Source organism: Haemorhous mexicanus, chromosome 1 (assembly GCF_027477595.1).
Source record: "Haemorhous mexicanus isolate bHaeMex1 chromosome 1, bHaeMex1.pri, whole genome shotgun sequence".
Classification (NCBI taxonomy): Eukaryota; Metazoa; Chordata; class Aves; order Passeriformes; family Fringillidae; genus Haemorhous; species Haemorhous mexicanus.
The window spans coordinates 41,239,030-41,263,117 of NC_082341.1; the positions used below are offsets into that span (position 1 = coordinate 41,239,030).

The 24,088-nt window shown below is 39.9% G+C and overlaps 1 protein-coding gene across 6 annotated transcripts in view; it reads right to left on the bottom strand.

Annotated features, from left to right (window-relative positions):
- The window catches only part of GADL1 (glutamate decarboxylase like 1), a 134,837-nt gene that overhangs the window by 67,327 nt on the left and 43,422 nt on the right, over positions 1–24,088 (bottom strand). For 4 of the 6 annotated variants that reach the window (XM_059846788.1, XM_059846759.1, XM_059846747.1 and 1 more), the window contains 4 exons: positions 3,675–3,844; positions 2,745–2,871; positions 972–1,062; positions 261–367 (listed from right to left, as the gene is read on the bottom strand). In XM_059846788.1, coding sequence (XP_059702771.1) covers positions 261–367; positions 972–1,062; positions 2,745–2,871; positions 3,675–3,824 — 475 coding nt within the window. In that variant the 5' untranslated portion in view covers positions 3,825–3,844. Of the gene's footprint in view, positions 1–260; positions 368–971; positions 1,063–2,744; positions 2,872–3,674; positions 3,845–14,842; positions 14,990–19,576; positions 19,698–22,037; positions 22,192–24,088 lie in introns of those variants that run through there. The other 2 variants (XM_059846779.1, XM_059846768.1) reach the window with 2 other exon arrangements.

Consider the following 24,088-nt stretch of genomic DNA (forward strand, 5'->3'; position numbering starts at 1 on the left):
TTCAAATAATTCCATATAATTATATTTAATGTAGAAGTGTTTTCATTCATTCACTAGTCAGAATCACCGAATTATTACTAGAAACACATAAGATAAGCCTAGAAATAAAAATAAAATAGTTTTGTCTATCACCACACTTTTGCATGCATTTTAAAATATGCATATTTTTAAATATGCAATTTGTATGACCCCAATGTTTATAGAATTAATGGCACTAGGCAGTTTATAATGATTCAGCTTAAGGTCTGAACTGTTCCTACCTGGATTAAATATACCATCCCCTTCTTCCCAGCCTATAAATTCAATCATTTTCTTGATGACTGCTTCCTCCACCAAGAGAAACACAGGGGAAACTTCATATGTGTATCTAAAGAGAAATAACAGCATGATAATTGTTATTAAAACTACATAACTCGTGGCACAGAGCATTGCTAAAACTAGATAAAGGCTTCTTGCACCCTTCTCTGATCTATCAGCAGCTGATCACCACCAGCGGTAGGACACCAAACTAAAAACATTATGGATCTGATACAGTAGAGCAGTTGCTTAGTTTCTGGCAGCATCTCATTGACAGTTCCACTCTCAAAGTAATACACCAGAGCTTTCTATTAATGTAGGTCACATGCTTAAATTTCAGCTTTACATTTGCAAGCCAACAGTAGACAGGTAACCATTTGCATTCAACTGTGTGCAGAATGCCTCAAAGGAATGAACAACTAAGTGAAGTCTGATTAATTTATTTTTATGGACTAAGTGAGATAAAACTCTAGGTTTATGAACATTGAAAAAAATTCTTTCATCATAAAGCCCAGCTTCAGCCAATCTAAATTAGAGGGTTTCCCTCTCCCAAAGTCTTGCACAATTCCTGCCTCTTACAGAAGAAAACAGAAATCAGAAGCAAGGAAGCAAAAAAACTGTTATTCCAAAAAGCATACGAATTCAACATCAAGAGGACAAAGAACCACACTTACACACTGGGGTTCAGTGCTTCTGTAATGAAACGAGCCACTAACGAGTAATAATCTATTCCAGCATACAGCTGATTGAAAAATCTCGGATGATCTGGAAATAAAGATGAAAAGCAAGTGACAGGATATACCAGAAAAGGGAATACATCACACTCCCTCTCAGTTGAATGCTGATCATTGCAAACCACAATTGACTCCATTCTCTCAGTATTCTCTGGATTTGCTGTCCTTTCCTAAAGGATTTGCTGTCTATTCCTTTGAAATAAAATTTAATGGGTACTTTCAAACTTCAAAACATGTCTTGAGAAATGCAAGTGGTGCACAGAATAATTGTGAGTTGTTCACAAGTTTTATAAAGCAAAAATAAAAGGGATTGACAATTGAGTATACATAGTGCCTTTAAACAGTGGTTTTGAGAGGCGACAGTCGATGCTCAGCCAAATTTTGCTGAGCCATAGAATACAGGATCCCAAGCAGCTGTGCCTTTTCTCCCACCAGAGTTTCAACACAGAGACAGAGAGGCAGTCTAACAGCTTGGAAAATTTTGCTCACACTTAAAATGAATGAGAAGTTAAGAGAATTTATTTACCCTCCTTTAAACACTGAGATATAACTAATTTTGAAAAAATTCTATACTATTGCTGACTGCAAAAACAACTCCGTTCAACAGTGGGGTCACTACCTAAATTTTAATGCACGGCACACAGCATTTTTACATGCAAAACCAGGTAAACAGTATGACTTCATTTATATTATAACTAGGGCTTCAATAAATGTCTATACTCAAAGACTATTTGCACAGCACATTTTTATATACACATCCTTTCTAAGGTGACATATTATAATCTAAAGGCAATATGCAAAAGTAAGATAAACAGAACATCTTCCACGAACTCAGTAATTATATCTGCATATTATTAGTACACTACACCTGCAGACCAGTATCACTACTCTTCAAAAGTGTAAGTGGTTTTAAAAAGTGTAAGTTCCCTCTCAAAATTATTTTACAGTTTTACTCTGCAGCAACAGTGATTGTAGCAGTTAATGCAGCCCAGAAGTGCACAACAAACTACATCAAATGTCTTTCTTGCTTAACAAAATACAGCCTAAGCCCTACAACATCTAAAATCCTGAGCTACTGATTCACAGTGCCATTTCCTGAACAGATGTTGTTCATCCCTTTTCACCAAGACTGAATTACCCTGCACACGCTGCAGAAGGGTTAGCTATAGAGAACTAATCCTGCAGAGCTGTGGTGTACTGTCTCTGAAACACTGCAGGCTCTCTTCTCATGGCATCTGGAACAGGAATTACTGCCCATCAGCAAATTAACAACCTGCAAGACTATTGCTCAAGTAGAACAATAATAAATGGAGGGTAATCATCACTTAGAACATATGAGGGCAATGATGGTGACTCCAAATCTCATCACTCAGACAGCAGGAAATCACACAAAAAGATCCTTCTCCTGCCTGTTTTGCTAGACTGTTATATATCATTTGTCTACATGACATTCCCAAGACTTCAAAATTACAGAATCTACTATTAATTCTAATGGCATTACATTAATTACTTTTCAATTAGTTTGCCGTTATTACATGTATTAGTCAAGCCTATGGTGAACAGAATTCAGTCAAACAACTGTTTGCACCCTTGTATAGGCAGGAGGGAAACAAACATTCACACTCCCAGCTCCCTGAAAGGTGACAGAGGTTTGTAAACATTATCCCATCTAAGTAGCATGCAGAGCATCAATGCTTAAGACCCCATTCCTACTGGTTTTGACGCTGTATTTTATAACATCACGGCACAGCTGCAGGATCTTCTGATGACATTCTCCAGTGTCCCTCATCTCCAGGTCAAGAATCTGCTTAAGCTTTTCAGGGGCTTGCCATTCACAGACCTAGGGATGGGGAGCAGGGCAGACACCATCAGTGAACAGCTTAGCCAGGAGCAAGAGGTTATACAGTACAAAGTAAACACCCCGTTCAGCTCTGCTTTCACACACCTTCCCGTGGCAGGGCAGCGTGCCACCAGAAAATATATCCAGTAAGCTGGCCTCATGGGATGTTGGTTTAATCATGTCTCAGGCAACACTCAAGCATAAACATTAGAGTGGGAAATGCTGAAAGGCGGAAAAGAGAGAAGCCTGCAGCTCAAATTCTGCCCTTAGCTAAGGATTTGTAATCACAGCATTTCAGATGCTGTTCTGCCAAGGGGTGGGAGCAAACAGTGCATGCCCAAAGGCAAGCACGGTTTATTTGCAGGACCTCTTCCCAGACAGCCTCTTAAGCAGGTTCTGCAGAACCCACAGCAATCTTATAATGTTCCCCCTTCACAGTGGTACCACACCCACTTTCCTCCTTCTCCAACACCAGGGCCTCTGAGGAGAAAACAAATAACTCAACCCCACCCCACACGTGAAAAACACTACAGCCATTTGTGAGCTCAAAGAAAATTATCTTTGTATTCTGAGATTATAAAAAATTAATAATTTTCTGGCAGATATGTATGCTAATAATGTTATTGGAAGGTTTTATAATACATTCTTTATTAATTTGTAAGGCAGTATTTTATTTTGGAGCCAAGCACAGACTAGAATCAATTTTGAGGCTACTTAGAGTGCAATAAAATAAAGCTTATAAAAAATTGATTTATTGTTCACTACCTTCACTACAAAGTCTCAACAACACTCCATGGCTTTACCTTTTCTGTTACATCGTCCGCTTTCTGGACAACTTCTTCCATTATAATCTTACAGGCCTCTTCCACAAACTTCTCTCCTGCTTTTGAGTCCATTATCGGACCATTTAGGATGACCCCATCCACCAGAACAGCATTCTTCTTCTGGAGCATCTCCTGCTTGCAAACACCAACTGTAAGAGAAATAACTCATCATTAAAGCAAGGATAAATAAATAATAAACTAAAAAAAAATATTCTTTCATTGCTGGAGATTTAGTTAACTTAAGAAAAACCTCACATGGACTTTTTACCCACACAAAAATCCTAGATTTTGGTGGAAGAATCTTTACAGACAAAAAAACCCACATTACTTCAAACATAGACTCTTATTCTGCAGGCAATAATAGCCTACTTGTATTGTATCCACTGCTTTCTCTAACATACAAAAGCATGCAAGGGACCTTCCAAACACAGAGGAAAATACAGTTCTGGCTTAGAACATGTTAAAGCTTACAAATAAAAATACAGAGAAAGATAATGGGCATTTTTCTTAACTGAAAATGTTTCCCTCCACAAGCCATCCCTCTGCTCCCACTTTTTCATGAAATAACTTTTAGCTTTGTTTCCTGTATCTTTATACTGCTCCTTCCCAACAGCCAGCCCTCTTGCTCAGAGCCTTCTGCATTCTTTGCAGAGCGCTTCACTGACCCACACTCCCTGAAAAAAACTTTTCAATGTCACATACCTGCATTTCTTTCTGCTCTTATCCCATTAAGTGCCCTCAGTCACTAATTACAATAATCTGCTGGGCAAATTATCTTGTTTATTCCTTTCTCCAGTGATGATCTCTTTCCCCTCACTCACCCTTACCCAGGAGACATATTCTCCTGATGTGTTCCGTGAACACATTTTTACTTCCACCTTTGCATTATCCCTGAGAGCTCATCCAAGATGCTCCTAAGACGTTGGCCAGCAGTGGCAACTACGTATCTCTTTCAAGTATTGATTTCATATGGCAAGATCAGGACTCTGGTTTTCACCAGCATGAGGATGAAGATGAAATTGAGACATTTGGAGATATGGAGGGAATAGATATTTGAAACAGTAGTGCGTTGAAAGGAGAAGCGGTAACTGCTGTAATCAAATTATCTGGGTTACAGGCAGTATCTGTTCACAGATCTGCTTTAGAATAGCTGAGGTCTATAGAGCCAGGCAGCACTGCCACCATGGGTTGTCTTCATTCACAGTGAGGATGGGGTGAGGCTGGGGTGTGGAGAAATGGGCATATGTTCTGTGCCCAAAACAGCTTTATCTTATTGCTTTACTTTTTGCTCCACTTGCAAAGCAGAGAAGACAGGGGGCTCTTGCACAGGTCTAAACAACTGAATTTCCAGAGGACTGCCAGGCACGGCAGTCTGACACATTCATCATGCTTATCATAATTACAGCTCCTCATGCACAGGAGGACTTAGAAGAACAACAATGATGCTTAGAAATGTGCATCACTTCAAGGTCCATTGATTGAAAGAAACCCTGCTAATCCCATGAGCTTTTATTTTCTGGTGACTCAGAGAGGCTATTCAGTTCACTTTGACTTATCAGGAGAAATATGACAAATAAGACAAAATTCTAACATGAGATGGGACCTCACACTTCTCATAATGCTGCCAACAAAAATAACACACACACATATCCTCCCCCCACCTTTTTGAAATTACTTCTATTTTTAATCCAAATGGGTAGCATACTAAATTTTTCTGAACAGAGTAGCCTTCAGCTCATTGTTATAGGAAAGGCATAGATGTTCCTACTGGACAGATGGAGAACAAGCAGGCAAACAGTATTAAATCTTCAGCAGGCAAAGAGGAAAAATCACAGACATCAAAAACATCAGTTCTCATCATGCTTTCCAGCACACCACAGCAGAGGCACTGTAAAGAAACTGCAGCTTTGAAAAAGTCTCAGATGTTTATCTCTGGAAACACAAGCTAGTAGGTCAACTTTATAAGATTTAAAATCCTGGGTATTACCAGGAAATGGAAGGCATCAGGGCTTTCGGCAGAGAGAACAGAGACTAGTTTTGTGTTAAGACTTAGTTATTTGATGCATAAATAGCTGCCATAAGTACTATTCAGAGTTTAACATAAATACAAAAAAGCATTTCAACCTTAACATCACCTGGAGAGTCTATGATCTCTATGTATGCCAAAGGTGTTTTGTTTCTATGAAAAATAGGGCAGGATCTAAAAAAACTCCGTGGGAGATTAATATCTATTGCAGAGCACAGATATTGATACTTCCTTTGGTTACAAGCAGAATAGATGGCAGAGCAAGAGAACTCACTAACTCTTTAACTCCTTTTGTTTGCTGGTTTGGGTTGTTTGGTGGATTGGTTTGGGGTTTTTTTGTTCTCCTTAAACTCTCTGCTAGAAGCAGAGTTGTGAAAAGATTTCTATTGGTAACTCCCTTGGCCCTATTCCTGTCCCCTTTGCACAGAGATAAGATAACTAATATTTCCATGACTTTCCAATGATCTTTTTTACAGGAATTCTGCCACAGCAGAACTTTACATTACTTTTTCTACCAGGTCTTTAGGGAACTGAGTCATAGGTCTAACAGCTTCCCATTTGAAGCAGGTCTGTGCACCTCTACACACAGTTTTACAGTCTCCCTAGGATTCTTTGTGGATCCTGAGGAAGACATGATCTGGAAAATGGATGATGGTCTACTCTTAATCCCCACATCTGTTCCAGAACTTGGGCACAGCCTATGAAAGAAAGGCAAAGCAAAGAGGTTAAAAGGAAGAGATGGAAGGCAGACTTCATTTCAACAGCATTTCACCTGTGTAAAGCTCCAGCAAAGAGTTTGTAATGCTGCCCATGTTTTAATTCATTCAATATTCCTTGCAATTATTTAACACTTCCTCAATAATTTTTTTGGTTATCACTTATAATTTCAATCTGAATTTGTTGCAAATTCTGCCCTGGAATATATCATAAGACCATGACCTGAAATTAGCAGAAACAATTACTTCACAATCAGGTGTTAAATCAAGGCCCAAGCACACACATTTTTCTGAGATAGTCTTCCGGTTTCATAAACCACTACTGGATACAAACACTCTTCTCATCCCTCACAATCTTTCTGCAATTGATGATACTTAATCTTCTACTTGTAGTTATCTGACCTCTGGAGTCTTTATGAGATGATCAAACTCTTCCCTATCAAAAAATTAATGTGTGTCCTCTTGGTTGCAGTAAAACTCTGAAGAGGAAAACTAAGTAGATTACAAGCATCCGAAATTCCATTTTTTTTTTTCTTTTTATCATATTTTTTTAAAAGAGGCCAATGATCAATTTATTATGCTTTAGATAGATAAACCTCCAGAAAGATTCCAGTTCACTTTCTATGCCACAATTAAATAGATGCCTTTAACACATTCTCAGAGCTCAGCATCCCAGCTAAGAAACACACACTAAGCTGATGATACATCTTGTGTCTATTATAAAAAAAAATCATTCATCAAATGCTCACATTATTTTCCAAAAATTTTGGGCCTTTTATATATCTGTGACAGATGCATCAGATTGCACTAAAGGAACTTCACTTTCTTTGAAGTGGGAAAGCCCACTTCATAGAAACAGCATCTTGTCACATACACCTCTTTTGTTTTCAAATATGATAGGGAAACCATCTAGAGATGTGACTGTAATAAATATGCTCTTTCCTATTTGAGAATGCAGAAACATACTCTGCAGCAGACTCAGAAAACAGATTTCCAGAAAATACATCAAATACAATTTCAGCCAAATGGCTCCGGGCTTGAAACAGAACTAAAAATTTAGCAAATGGAAGTGCTTTAACAGAGAGATTAAGAATTACTGACTGTTTAAGATATTTTTCTGCAAAAGAGAAGACTCAATTCCGCTCCAGTTGAAGGCAATTGGGCATTCAGCCACTGGCTTCAACAGCAGCAAAATCAAGCACATAATTCTCATATTTCATCCTGAAAGAAATATTCTATTACAGAAGCCTAAGTATTTCCAACCACCATTTCATTTTTATGATCAATATTATTTTCCCAGCCGCAAACATAAATTAATTGGAGTTGGAATAATGTACAGAAAAAAAAAAAACATTTTTTCAGATGTTTCTATATCTTTATGTAAGTACTAAATATATTTTAAAAGCTTCATCTGTTTCTATATTTGACTGCTAAATCCTTGCACTATAAAAAGAAACTGAAGCATTGTACTTGGCCCATTCTAACAATATTTGGGAGAGTAGCATGAAATTATCAAAAAGATTTACTGCTCACATAGTGAATGAGGAAACAGAAGGGAGTTCTTGTGAAAGAGTAGCTTGTGCTTGAATGCCACAGCCAAATCCTGTTCAGTTTATACTGTATTAGCCCCACTGACTATTTGAGGGAATGCAAAAATCTGGCTTTGACCAAGGGTCGATTTCTACTTTGCAACAAATTCAGCAGTAATTGCCAGCATTAATCAGGGAGAAAAAAATTCTCATTCTGTATGATCTAGTCATGGGTCTTCTTTCAGTGTGTCCAGCAAAACAAAATAAGTGTCTTCAGCATCAAGACTCCACCACGTTTAATGAATTTCTGTGGTGCCAGATCATGTATCAAAGCATTAAAACATACTTGTCTCACATTATGCAGCTATTTGAGCCCCTTGGTATAAACAATCTTTAAAGCCACTTCTGTTTCTTTAATCACTGCTTTCTGTACATATGAATAAAGTAAAGCCACTCCAGTCTTAGGACAAAGCTATATTGTTTCTTTGTAAACTGATTTCCCAGGCCTGTCACCAAGTAAAGGAGATGCAGTTTTCTTAAAACCCAGTATATAAAATTACTTGCTGTCCTGGAAAAGCTATCCATAGGAAAAAAAAAGGAGTAGGCATGTGTATGGTAGGGCTTATGCAATTCCCCCTATATTACATATTCTTGTTTTGCAGATTTATGGACCAGGCCTGTGGATAGAGAACGAGTTGGGTACTTCCCCTCAGAAGGTCGGCAACAGCCACCCCCACACAGGAATCCTCTGACTGTGGAAAGGCAAATGTGACCTTTATAGAGAAAGACCCAAGGAAAACAAAAGTGCTTGTGTCTGGGCTCCAAAACCCCTGAATAGACTCATTGAGCTCACTGCTAGCACTGAACAGTAACAGCACTACAAATGGATCCTATTCTCCTTCCCACACCTGAATTTCCCTTTCCTAAAGAAAGGGTTGGGAGAATGAAATGAGGAGAGGGGACACAGTGATGAATATCTGACAGGGAATGTGAGGACCACGCTAGGACAGAGGTCCTGCTTTCAGAGGTATTTCCTGAGTTCTGAGGAGGGACTCTTTCTAGTTGAACGCTCACAAAATGTCATGCTGTACGGTCCTAGGTAGGATCTGCTTTAAAAAAAAAAAAAAAACAAAAAAGAAAAGGGCAAGTAAAAGTTAAAATATAAGATTCAGACACTTCTATGCAGCCAGTTCTCGGGAACTGATGCTAATTTTTCATAACAACTCTGCAATGCCCTAACCAATAAGTGCGGGAATAATTCGTGCTGTAACATTTCCAATTAGGAAGAAAGGCTGTGGAGAATCGGAATTCACCTTGCTGCAAAACTGAAAAACGGCAAATGCCAACTATGAAATGGAAATCCCAACTCCCTGACCCCAGTGAGATTCTTTCTCACATGTTCTAACACTTAACACCTGCTAACAGTGCAGGAAGTATCTGAGAAACAGAATTCTTTTCATTTTAATTAAAAGTTGTGTATTGATGATGAACATCTAATGAACGCTCCTTTTTCAGTGAAAAAGTGACTGAATCTGCAACATTCAATCAAACCACTGTGTATGGTATAGAAGAGTTAACTTCAGGAGGCTGAGTTCAAACAGAAATTATGAATACAGGTGTGATCCACATAGAACATACAGAATCCCTGAGACTTTTATTGTCCAGTGGGAAAAAAATATTAAATGAAAACACAAAGAGTTTTTTTATACAAATGGAAGTTCTACAACTTGTTTTAAAAGGGTTGCTGACAGCCTGCAATTTCATGCAAGAACTATATTTTTAATCATAATATAAAATCAACTTTTAGCTCCAGTCTTTCAAAAATCAACTAAGAAGAAAGTAATTTACTAAAACTGAGTTTTATGGGATTCAGTGCAAGTTAAAATGTAGAAACAGATGAAAAGTCTAAATTTCATTTTAGGAAGTTTTACCTGCACATTCAAGTTACAGTCAAAACAAGTCTTTTCCTCTCACTTTTTCATATCATAAACACTTCCATATTTCTGCTTCCTACAAAGGATTTCCAATTGCTGTTCAATAACTCATACCCACAACACAACTCTGAGATATGCCCTTATATTTACTAACATGGGGAAGCTAGCGCATAGCGAATCAGGATGTAACTTTCCAGACCACTAGGTGCTCTGAACTAGTTCCTACATAGATTTTCATAATTTATTAGCCTATCAGTTCAATGTAAAAGTAGCTTAAAGTAGCTCAGTGCACTTTCAAAATGGAGCAAGTTGCCTTGCCCAGTCTGTTATAACGCTGCTGGTCGCATCAGCAGAGACTGGTCACACGGATGAGGGACCCAGCAGGGCTCTGGACACACCATTTCAGGTTGTGCCCGCCATGGGTTCACTACCTGATTTTGGGAAAACACTCCTGAGCTGCAAGAGGCCAGGCTGCTGCATGGCAGTGGCAGGAGCCATCAGAAGACCCTAGCAGTCCTTTTCTAGAGCATCAATCTGGATGGTGCTTGGTGGAAGCCTAGATCTGATCCTGCTGTGCACACTAGGGCTCAGCAATGGCAAGCTGAAAGAGACCCAGACAGAGCCACCACACTGCCTGTAGTCTGACTGCACCCAGAAAATGGATACCTTATTTTGTTTGGGGTTTGTTTGTTTGGACCGTGCCAAAACTTAAATCAGTCATTTGACCTCAGCATTAGCGCTGCAACCAAATACTAGGTACATACAGCATTTGTCACTTGCTCTTTCCCCTTCAGGCTGGTGCCAGAGCTTTTTAATATGATATATTGGCCCCAAAGAGGGCTCAGTAATCCCTGAACAATGGAGTAGGGCTACTTGCAAAAAATTAGTGTAAGCAGCTCAATTAGACCCTGAAAGCTGTCTTGCAGTGTAACCAGCAGAGGGATGCCAAGCCACTTTAAGACAAGCTTTCTTGTTGAAACCCTGACATTTGCCAATGGACAAGATCATATTTATAAGGCTTTTCAGCACACAGAAGATGAGATGTGATAAAGGGAAGAGATAGCTAAGCTTTAGAGACGCAAGCATTTCCAAATTATCTATATTTAACCAACTACTTTGTAGAGTCATCGCTACTTTGCTGACAAAAGACTGTGGTCACTAAGAACCACCTTTCTCGTGACATTCATAAGACTGAAAAGCTTCTGGTCCAGTGGCTTTTACTTTGAAAGACAGTTCTATTTGCTGACACTTGACAAGTTTTTCATTAAAAAAATAAAGATCACATATACTCAAGAAATGGTAACAGAGATGGACATTCATACATCTGAATCAGCTCAAAGACACCTTTTTTTACCCTTAGATGAGGCCTGACAATAATTATTAACAGAAATAACCACTACTGATGCACTACAAGGCAACAACAATTTGCCTTTTCAATTTATTATTCCCTCATTGCATATGTATAAAGCCCAGAAATGCCAAAATAAGATTACTTGTGTGCACAGATGGGAGAACAAAAGGGGGAAGTGGCCCAAAATTAGCCATGTCCTGATGAATATCCTGGACTTATCAATGCTTTCAATAACTGCCTGCCACAACTTCTGCAGTTTTTGACACAAGACAAAGTAAAAAAGGCCATAAGAAATCTAACTTCTGATTTCTGCAAACTTTGAAGAGGTAAACATCTGGGATGAGCATAAAAAACTATCTCAAATTGGACCACAGAGTAGGAGGAAGTCAGAAATACAGACATGTACTTCAGTGTGTCCATTTTTTCTGTCTTGAATACGTAATAAATGCTTATGCAAATAGAAATGATCTTTAAAGAAGCAGGCAGCTTAAAATAGTCAAGAGCAGGGAAATTAAGGCAAATGAAATCTAAACTGTTTAATAGGCAATAATAGCTGAATCAGTATGCAACAAGATCTCATAACGCATTAAAAAGTGACAATTCCTGGTTGTATAAGTGACAGTTTAAAAGATGCCTTAATCAAGAAAGAAAAGTTATTTATTGAACTTCTCAAATGTCAAATTAAGCTTCTTCACTAAATGTTCATTAACTGGCAAGAAAATTCTTATTAATTTTAAAGCAGCATGAATGCACTCACTCAGAACGGCTTTATTTGATGCAAGCTTCATTTCTTGCAAAATGATGTCTCCCTTCCTTTGATGAAGTGATATTAGGAAAGATCCAAGTACCTCTTTTATCAGGTCAGGTTTTAAGACACAGGAGAGATCCTATCCCCCTGCTCTGACCAAAATACTAACCTGAGTTTCACATTACCAGCGCCTTAAAGTCTCCCTAACTCCCAGGGTGTTTCACCACGCTTCACATTACAGCTGCTTGAGATGGCAACATGGCAACACCTTACACAAAATGTTTGCCAGCTCACCTCCCCAGTCTGCTGGTGGCATAAAACCACGGAACTCCCCATTCATACCAAATACACACTGAGCCACCAGCAATTCAGAAGTTTAAAAGCAGAATATTGCACAAAAGCTGGCTGCTCCCTTCCTCTTCTGATTGCCAGCTCTGTTGATGAGCTAGCAACCTGCTTGAAACTCTGCTTAACACACTCAGACTTATGCCCCAGGGAAAACAGCTCACCTTTTTTTTTTTTCTCCAAACACAGAATTTGCCAAGCTTTCTCCATGCCAAATCAACCTTGGAAAACTACTCTGATGCCAAATGACTGAACTATATATGCAGTGAAGACCCCTTTCTGCAGCTAGAAGTAGGAATTGACAACTTGTCCCCCTGTCATTAATGGGATTTTGCTGTCTTTTGTGTGAATGAAAGTATAACAAAAAAAAAAAAAAATCCTCTTACTTATCCTTTCATAATCATTAAGGTTTCCCTTGTGGACAGTGGTGATATCTGAGAGAAATTAGGCTCAGCTAGCAATCAGCAAGATGAAATTCAAATGGTCACTTTCAGATACATTGAGGGGTTTAAAAAAGGGGGAAAAAAAAAACCAAACAAGGAAAAGAACCCAGAGTGTCACCCCTCAGAGTGCTCCCATTGTGCTCACCCCAGCAGCTTCTGCAAGTGTTAACTCTGCATATTCAAGTCTCCACTCCACTTTTCCAGCTGCTCCAGCTGTGCAAAGCAAACGCACTGCTAGTGCTGCAACAGGCAGGTGCCTTCAGCCTCTCTCCCAGATGCTTTCCAATAGGACTTTCAAAGATAAGAGCCCATAATATAGGTACTGAAAGGAGAACTGCACTGATCAGCCCAGAAGGTCTGGTTTTAACAATGGACTCACATTTGCTTATGAAAAAAAATAAATATTTCAGCAGGCAGCAAGGTTGTACAACCTCAAGGACCACAGAGCCAAATTTCTACAATAACTTGAACTTCTAAAGAAGGCTACAAAGTAGCCTAAGCTCATTCCCCATCCCACTTAGGAGAAGCTCATTCACCAGATACAACCTGGCAGAAAACACAGCAAATCACCAAAGGCAAAGGAAAGAGAGGTCTGTGAGAGTAAAGGATTCCTCATGAGAGGGAAAGTGCAAAGAAATAACAGATGCTACTCATGAATAAGGTAGAGAGACTGGAAAACCTGCAGCAACAAGGCTGCTGAACACTACTACCCAGCTAAACCACCAGGATCCCAGTCTTTGTGACTGCTGGCAGCATATCTTGGGGGTTGTTTTGGCAGAGGATATAAATATAAGCTGCATCTGAAGCAAATTACTTTGGGAGCTGCTGTCACTCATACAGTACTGCCCCTGCTACTCACATAGTACAGCTGTCCTTACAGTACAGCCTGAAACTACTATGGACACCAGAACATATTTACTACACACCAGAACTGTCATGTAACTTTACAATGCTCCTTCAATTTACATCAAATAAAGAGAAAAGGGATCCGCTGTTTTTAAAGTATTAAGTTTATGCAGTTTTCTTTCAAAAATATTATTTTGTTCAGAGACATTTTTAAACTAATATAGTGCTAATAATTTTGATGACCACAAATGCAAGAGACTTCTTCACCTGGGAATAAAAGCTTTTTCAGTGTTTCATCCATGTTTAGGGTAAAATACAAAAGAAACTTAATAGGTCTCAATTTTGATAGTTTTCATAAGAGAGTCACAACTTGAGATAAGTTAAGAAATTCTTATCGAGAATATTGATCTTGTGGGAAAGGGAGAGAGCCATCTGCAAACACTTTTCCTATTTTCTGACTTAGCAATCAGCTTCCATTCACAACAGAAAGAACTTCCTCCTTTCTTAACCTTGCAAATTTAATCTCTGCATTTTCTAAGCTCCTCTGGCAGTGTCATTATTGTATTAGCCATAGTTCATCCACAGTCCCAGCCTTTATAAACATGTGGTCAACGTTCACTTTTCATTAATGATGCAAGGCCTTCCTCTTCATGCGGGCAAAGAACTTGATAACACCTTTATAAAACAGGATTAACTTCTCCCTTGCTGAGACCTTTTGTTCCAAAGCAAATCCCTATATTGCTATATATCCCTATGTTATTCTGGCTCCTGATGAAAAAAAAAATTAAAAATTTAAATTAAGGGCACCGCTCTTTAAAGATCACTTATTTCAACAAAAAACACTGCTCTGCAATGTTTTTATGACAACTGTTGCAAAGTCTGTACCTTCTTAAGCCATCCTGGCGCCGCTGCTACTACGCTGCAACAAAAGGAGGTTGCAGGTGGATGCCCAGCAGGCAGCCCTGCCCCTGCCCTGCGAACCGACCCTGCCCTTTCCTCCTGCCCCGAGGCCCCTCTCCTCGCCAAGCCCGGGTTACCCGTGATGGGGAGGCTGCAGGAGCCCCCGCAGGACGAGGAAAGTGTTAAACGCCCTGATCGGGGCACAGAGCGCTCCGCTTCCCTCCTCCCATCCCGTCCCGAGCCCCTCCGCCCTCAGCCCGGCCGAAGCGGGGCCACAGGAGGGACAAGGGCTGTGTCCCCAGCCTTTACCCTCCATCCCGGCGTCGCGCTGGCCCCGGAGAGGAGCGGGGGCTGCCCCGCTGTGCCCTGGCGGCTGCGGCTGCCTCCGCTGTGGCCGGGCTGCCGGGGCCGCTATAAATACCCTCGGAGCGCCGCGCCGGGCCGGGCCGGGCCGCCCCTCCCGCGGGGCAGGGCGAGCGGCGCGGCCGCCAGCCGCGGGCACGGGCTGCCCTACGGCGGGATGCCCCGGGCTGCCTTCCTTGCCAAAGCGAGGGGCTGTGGCAGCCGCTGCTTGTGACAACGGGCTTGTGTCGCCGCCTCTAAAGCCTGAGCCGGTGCCTCAAAGCCCCGCCGGGGCTGCGCGGCTCCCCTGCAGGCAGGCAGCCCTGAGGAGGGCCCGTCCTGCCCACTGCCGGCGGCCCGGCCGGGCACCGCCGCCCGCCCAGGGGAATTGTCACACAGTCACAGAAGATTCTGAGTTGGAAGGGATCCACAAGGATCATCAAGTCCAACTCTTACTGCTCGCTGCACAGGACATTCCTAAGAGTCACACCATGTGCCCAGGAGAACTGTCCAAATGCTTCTTGAACTCTGTCAGGTTTGTGCTGTGACCGCTTCCCTGGGGAGCCTGTTCAATGCCCAAACTCCCTCTGGGTGAAGAACCTTTCTCTAATATCCAACCTAACCTAACACAACCTCTTCTGACACAACTTCAGGCCATTCCCTCGGGTCCTGTCGCTGGTCACTACAGAGGAGAGATCAGTGCCTTCCCCTCTGCTTCCCCCACTTCTGTAGGCTGTAGTGAGGTCCCCTCTCATTCTACTTCTCCAGACTCAACAGATCAAGTTTTAAGGGCTCTGGACAAGTTGTGTTCAATGAGCTGTTCCAGTTCATTCCAGGACACGTGCCCAGGACAGCACAACATGGGTCTTCTTAATCCTCATCCCTTGATTTCCTCCTAATTACTGCCTCTTGAAATAAATTTCTTCCTAATAACTACCTTTTAAAAGAAAAAGGTAAACAAGCTTTGGTTTTGAGCACTGTTGTTGCAGGAAGGTCTGAAAGTGTCCAAAAATTAACAATCAACATCCCCAAAATGTTATGCCTCCCCTTAAAATTGGATCATGATTAATATTTGACAGAAATGTTTGGAAGTAGTGAAATATTCACATGTGAATTGAATATCTATTCACAGTAATATCCTAATTTTTCCTATTTGCTGGGAAACAAGTGTAGCCCTTTTGTAGCTTAACAGTAGATTTTACCAAACCATTATTAACTTGTACAATTGGAGAAGATAATTTTGTAGCCCAATAGATTTCCTACGCTGCAAGAGGTAAGTATTTGAACCTCATTTTGATAGATAAAAGGGATTGGTATTGCTAAATTAAGAGTTTGTAGTTGCCTGGGAACAAGTAATTGTGGTCTGATTGTATTCATCATGGGCAAAAAGAAAGACAGCCCCAATCAAAACTATGCATTTCTGCTGTTTCAAAGAGCTAATTTCCCCAAACTGAAAATAACAGTAGGGACAACTGACAAGGAAAAACATATTTAGTGTGAATGTCAAAAGAGGGGCTCTCATAAAGCATCTAATAAATGGCCAAAAGACTGACTTTGCAATGACAGAGAGCAGTAACTTTACCATAAAACCTCAAAGGTGGCAATCAGAAAGTAAAGAGAAATTATATAAATTACAGTTGCTATAAATTGCAAGTTACAATATAAGAAATTAATAATTTAATAGGGAAGAAAAAATATCCAATGTTGTGACAACTTAAATTGGAAATTTAAAGTGTGTTAGGAACAAAAGAAAACCTAATGATGATACTGGCCCATGTAGTAAATGTAGTTCTTAAGTGGTTTTGTGCTGATGTGTAAAATGTAAACATGTTCTATAAGTACTTCTGTGCTACAAAAGAAACAAGTAGATGTATCTCAAGGGGATTATGAAGAACTGCTCCAACCCACTAGTAATTAATAAAGATAAGAATAATGATTTGTGAAATTCCAAAGGGGTGTTAATCTTATACCAGTAGTCAAAAAATGAGCAAGTGCAATGAGAAGAAAATGCAGGCCAACACTGGCACCCTAAATAATAAAGGGAGAATAATTTAATTTTAAAATATTTCAAAGTAATTAATGGAAATAATTCCAGTCTTTTTTTATAAAGACCAGGTCTAATCAAACTTCTCTAAATTCATTCTTCAATGAATTTTCTTGTTTGGTTACGTGCATACTGATGGTTCAGATTTTAAGTCTGAAAGAAAACATGGTACCCCATGATACCATTAAAGCAATATTTAATTGACTAGGCTTGCCTAAATGACTGATGACAAAAAAGCAACAAAAAGCAACAAAAAGCAACAAAAAGTAAAGGAAACTTCTTTGAATGGATATTTTTCTGTGAAAATTACCCCAAAAGGAAAAAAAATGGCAAAGGTACCAAGCAACTGAGTGAAGTAGTCTGAACTGAGTGGCAAACTGGATCTTGTCAAACAAAATATATCTTCTGTAGCTAAATCCCTGTAACAAGCCTGAAGGATTGTAGGTGTTGTGCTCTGAGCAGGTGATGGCACTCCCTGGAAGCAATTTAGGGGCTGTAGTCACCAGCTCATCCTAAACATTCACTGTGATGTTGCTAAAAGGAAGGGCTGACCTGCATCAAGGGATTTAGGAAACAGGGAACACAGCTTTCTCTCTGGATACATCACTGATTATACCAATCTTGCATACTGTGTTCCTACCCATGTTTTGGAAAAAAAAAAGTTGAAAAATAGTAGAGGGGGCAGATTAAGAGCTGAAAATGTGATTTGAGAGTTGAAAAAAATGCTGCTAAGTGAGACGTAAAGAGCACAATCTGTTTATCGTATCAAAAAGATTGACTTGATTACAGCATATAAGTACCTCCATGCAGAAAAAAAATACTGGATTCTGAAGGGCTCTTTAATCTAGTGGAGAATGGCACAACAAGAAGCTGTGGTAGAAACTGAAGTCAAGCAAATTCAAATGCAGCACAAAATTTTTCTTTTTAAGGTGACAGCACATCACTGGAGCAGCTAATAAAGGTACCAAGAAATTTTTAATGCTTTTATGTCCCTCATCCAGGACAAGATGCCTTTCTGGAAGACAGGTTTTAGCCAAATGCAGGCTACTGCTACTGCTCTCACTGCTTATACATGTGTGAAATTTAATGACATGGGATACAGAGGACATCAGACCATATGACTAAATGGTCCTCTGTGTCTTATTTAATTTTTTCTTCTTATGCTAAGTAATTATAAGAAGAGCTGGCTTCTGGTGAGCATCTGCTCAAGATGATACTCTTTGTCAACTGACTGCAATCAGTCTGAAAAAAATGACTACCCCGAGTGTGTAGATTCTAAATGATTGCAGTACATAAGACATTCTTGGCAAGCAGCATATGAAATACCAAAAGACAGTCAACATTAGTCACCTACTTTCATTTGTCAGTGCACTAAGCTGACAAGATTTCAATTCATTTGTGTCCAAAGGAGCTCAGAAGAGCTTAATGAGAAGCTGAAGGAAAGGGCAGCAGTATGAATCTATTAAACAGACTGGCCACCAGACTTAGGTAACGTGGTAATTAAACACAAACTTTGAAATGCTGGCAGGCAAACCAGACTACTAATTCAATATGCAATATTGCACTGGTAAATATACATTTTCAGTTTTAAATATTTATGGATTTTTTGCCCAGTTTGTGCATAAATGAGTCAAGTTACCTCACCTGAAGCTATGATCCCCCATAATGAGCTGTGGTATGCAGTGAAGACTAAAAGGTTTGACATGACGAGTAATGCCTTCCTCTCTGAAAGCAGCCAGGACCACAAAAACAAATTGTGTTGCACAAAAACTATTGAGAACTGCATTAAAATATTAATGAACTAATGTTCTTCTTAAATTGTTGTATTTGCCAGGATGTGAACATGCATCTTCTCTCTGCTGCTTACCAAGCTGATATGGCAAAGTTACAACATACACTTGCTGATGTTACAAAGCTGAAAGCTCTCAGTGGCCTTTCTGATCTCATTACCTGTCCCCCTGCCTGAAGTTTATTCTCTGAGCACAGAACCTTTTCAACAAGTTAGGAACCTCCTCTAAACTATGCAGAACCCAAATGCTCCAAACAAATGGTTAACCAGAAGATTAGAACAGCAATTCATTCTTTACTGAAGGAAGAGAGAATTGTGTTGAGGAGGGAAAGTTCATTTTGGAGATCAGACGTAAATTTTTTTTTCAAATCCACTACTCCAAAATTCAGAACAAGGGTGCTTTCCAAACAAAAAACTTAATTTTATCCAAAAGAGGCTGAAAGATTTTGTAATATCTAATATTGGTATGCAAATTTTAATACCATGTGATTGGTCCTGACTTTTAGAAATTACTTAGAAAAATGCCAGGGCCCTTAGAAGCTTTTAAAATTACCATATACTCCACAAATCTAACCTGAAAGGTGCATAAATTAGGGTCTAAGCTCTTCCTCCGTCTTTTCCCAAGAAGATGTGGGCTTCATTTCAGAATGAAAAAGAATTCACAACTACAAATGGAGGGAAAAAAAAAAGCTGCAGGATCCCTGAGCTTGTGAAAATCAGACCCAGATCCAAGGTCATTAATAATTGAAGTGTCATGGTTACCTCCGTTGGTGTCAACATCACCTATGGAACTCAAACAGCAGTAGCCTGGTGCAGGTAACTGAGACAGGGAAGAAAAAGCATTAAGGAGCTGAAGGGCATTCATTACCTTTTTGATGCCTAGAGGAATAATGTTGCTGTGCTAGTGGAGGCCAACCAAAGGTGAAGACTGATCATTCTATACAGTAAAGCGAAGAAGTAGTAGGCTCTCAAGTTGCAGCATCTGATGCCTTCAAAGGAACAATATGGCATTAGATGGCTGGCAAAACCCATAGTTCAGAACATCAAAGCAACAAAACATCAGCTGCCAAGGTTTGGACCCTCAAGGCATCAGCAAAGACAACAAAGCCAGCAGAAATTTGAGAGTACTGCCTTTAAGCTGCAGTACAGGACTCTTTCTGGAGATGATATTTTGCTAATTGGAGATTAACAAATGTCATTCCCTTGACATAAAAATAGGCCACATATTCTTTTGGACAGCACATCTGCAGCTGCCCAGAGGTCACATACATAATAAAGACTGGATGGAGGAAACATGGGAAGCAGTTCACAAACAGCAAAACCTCCTGGATCATTACAAGGCGGGGCAAGGACATGACAAATTCCAGGAATCAGTGTTGTCCCTGCTGGTGGTGCCAGGGGCAGGATGAGCAGGAAACAGCAGCCTAAAAAAGTCGGAAGCACTGGAAGGATTTATCAGCCTTCCACTGCAGGCCTGGGCTGGACATCCAGCTCAGGCATGTGGCAACTTCATGCTGCTAGTTTTATCCCAATTTACTGCTCAAATGGAAACTTTTGGGAAGACCTCTTGGGAAGTCTTCATGGTTTCACAGACCCAGCTTGGATAACCATGTTGTGCAGTTAAATCTGTATAATTGCATCTGTATTTTCACAAAAAAAAAAGTAGGGTAATCCAAATAGGTCTGTTTATAACCTTTCAAGGCTGGCTGTTGTTCATTCAAGTCAATAATGAGAATTACAGATGTGTTATTATTCCCATGTTTAATTAAAGCAGCCATGCAACATATATTATTAAACAGTAGACTGCCTACAGTGCCTGATCTCAAAATTGAAATACTATTTTTGAATAACTGGTATGTCTTGTACATTGTCCTTTAATCAATCTTGGCAAACCAGGTCATATCATATCCCTTCTCTAATGTTGATTTTGGTGGGAGGTAAAAGAATTTAAAATATCTTAGGAGAGGAACCTCTCAAGATTTGGGAATCAGCGTAAAGTTTCACATCTTCATGGTGAAATAATGCTTAACAAATCTCATTACTCAGGTTTATGGAGTTGCTTGCCCCTTCTGTAATTCAGAAGGATTAAATCGCTCCTGCAAATTAAAAATAGGATGAGCAACCGATTAGAGCAAGGCTTCTGTTTGCCATTTGAACAAAGAGGGAACAGGCCAATAATGAAATCACAGTTGAAAACTGCAAAAAAAGTGAGGATATAGAAATAAGACCCTAATTTTATCTGAAGAGCTCACTGATTACAAAGAAAATGTCTAGACAAACTTCATTCCCATGGTTTACGATATTACCAAAATCTTTTCATAGATATATAACCCATTTTTGCCTATTTCACTGTGTTTCACTAGACAGCAAAGCATAGGGGAAAACAGCTTAAAGAAGCAATGTAGTTTCACCCTCATTATGTGTCTGTATTTATTTTAATAAAGAAAAATATACACGTAGCTTTTGTCTTTCTATTTTTAATGCAAGAATCTTAACCTATTTTAAGCCAAGGGGATCACAGAGAGGGGTAGAAAAAATTACAGAAACAGTAGCTATCACTCTACTGTGGTCACTGCAGCTAGTGTGGGCATGTATGAGCTATCTCTAAATTAGCAGGGTTAGGTATTTCTAAAAAAGTACCAAAGGTAACACAATGCTCAGGACAAGCTGCAGACTCTTGCCCAAAGCTAGGTATTTGGCTTGTGGCCCACTTGGAGCCCCACACTGCTGCAGCTGGAGTGCTGCCTTGCACAGCAGGGTGGCAAAGGATCCCATGGGCTGGCTGAACAGATCTAAGATCAGCCCTTAGGTTTTCTTGGAAGTTAGGAGACAAAAGCCATATATGGCTTTACAAATATTACAAAAGTTGAAATTAGTAAATGGACAGGGTTTCTCTCCTCAGTCAGCTACATCCTAATTAGATTCTCCCACCATGTCTCTTTTCCTAAATTTTCCACAGATACTGTTGAATCAAGTCTCACTAGATATTACTGAGACAATAAACTCTGCAGGGCACAAAAGTATGAGATGATGAAGCAGAGAATGGGCAGTTCTCCATGTTGACATTTTGAAGTGTCAAGAATCTTAAAAAACCCCTATATACCAAGTTTTTTCACATAAAGTAACTTACATGTTTATTCCACATCTAAAAAAATTTAATCCTTTGTGGTTTTCCAAAAAAATGAAACTGGGAAATTTTGAGAAGGCTAAGTACATGCCACCCTGAAATACCTTAGCAGCAAAGGCTATAATTTTCACATTAGCAAGCAATAAAATAAAAGGCATGAGAATTGTTTCTAGAATCAGGTTTTATGTCCTTTGTAACTTACAGCCCCCAGAAGGTAACACGAGTCCAAGAAATGCATTTAAACACTCCATCCAGTGCAGCTGATGGTGTGGAACCTTTTGGAAGCAGATAGAGACACCAGACTCTAAGTGAAAGAAACATCCATTGTCTTCCAGAGCATGTAACCATGCTAAGGAGGGTTAATGCTTCGGCTTCCCATCTCTGTAATCTCCAGGAAAGAATGGAGTCTGTATCAATTCAAGACAGATTTTACATGAATTCTCTCCTGTTGCAAAACAAGAGTCACAGACCACACAACATTTTAAAAGGATGCAAAGCAGCAGGCGATTTCAGAACCACACTGAGCAATGTTATTTAGCAAAAAACTAGCCTGTGGGTTCTGCAAATGAAATTACTCCCAATTCTCACTTCCATGGAAAATGTAGAATTCTGTGCACAAACAATGTAAACACCAAGCAGCATGAAACTGCATCTGAGGACAAAAACCGAGCTTCTTTGAGCCATCTTCAAACCTGATTTGACCTATGACAATTTCACTGCAATGAGTACAATTTCTTCTCTTCATGTGAACACCTGTTATGGATAAAGAAGTCTGAGGTAAAATGAAATTGCTGCATGCAGGGATTATAACAGTTGATGTCATGGCTGGGATACAAAGACTAGGAAGAGACAAGAAGCAAGCAGCTGTCACCATCCCACATCCAGAACAAAGGGGTTTTTTAATGGTGGAATGTTTTAGATCATGTAAATACTGCATGTAGATTAGAGAGACGGTTTCAGTTAAGTGGCTTACTGCTTTTCAGTCTTCCAGGAGAAATGGAGCAGCAATAGGGAAAGGCATAACTTCAGCACAGTATTAGCTATGTGAAACCAGAAGGCACTTTTGGCCTTTGTCTGCTCCCTCGTGCTAGCACAGGCAGAAGTATTTCAATGGCTCCTTTTTGTCTAAGTATACAGTTTGTTCAAAAGCACAGCTACACCAAACACCATGATTGTGACAACTAAAAGTGGTTCTGATATCTAAGTCCCCCACGCAGAAAGAGAAGTGACCACTTATTTCCAGTGGGCACATGTTCAACTGCTATTCGAGTCTGTCCTGTTGCATCTGGTTTTCACACAGCTCTCACAACACTGAGCCATATCCCTGGTGCAAATAGGTAGCATATGCAACAAGCTGACCTTGAAAAATCAAGCTTAAGACCAGGAAAGAGATGACTGGAAGCTGGACACTGTACAGTGCATATCAGTAATATTTGCAAATCTTTTTTTTTTTGGCTGTTATTTCTACAGCAGCTTTTTATTAGCAAAGGAAAAGTTTAGTTGGTGACAAAGCATCTTTTCTGAGATCAAGGAGATAAACAAGAAATAAAAGCACCTCTCAGGCCAAGAATTATGTTAAGCAGCTCACTCCTCTTAGCATTCTAAGCTCTTATATAACTTTAAAAGTCCCCTTTGTTAGATTAAAGAAAACAGGCTTTCGTGCAGCCAACGTAGGGGACAGGAGAGTCAAAGCAACACCAATGTGTTGCTGAAAGTTAACTCCCATACTCCTGAGCAGTCAAGGACCTGAACTCCCATTTCCTGCATCCCTGCATGGGGAGCACATTTCACACTTGGAGCATGGCAAAAAGAAATGGAAGTCCCAGCCCCTTACTAGGAGAAAAGCCAAATTCTTGTTGCCAAAACACTATAATCCCTCTTTCTGCTTCTCAAGGACTCAGAAGACCACTTCTTCCAAAGAAAACAGCATGGAAAGTGCCAGATGATTCTGCTGATGGAGCTGAGACAAACCTGAGACAGGTTTACCTGAGGAAAGCGCTAATACAAGATGTGACACTTAATAAGTATAGCACAACTTTACTCCTGGACTGAATCTTTCTGACATGGATACCTTTGGAGACCTTTTGTAATACGACCATTATATAAATAAAAAAGAAACTGGAGTTTCTAGGTAAAAATGGCAGTGTAAACATGAGAAAATAGAAAAATATTGAATAAAAGGTTGTTTTCACTGTTTTCAGCTACATTTTCAATTTGGCAAAGACACAGCTGAAGGGCTGAACTGGAGCCTGT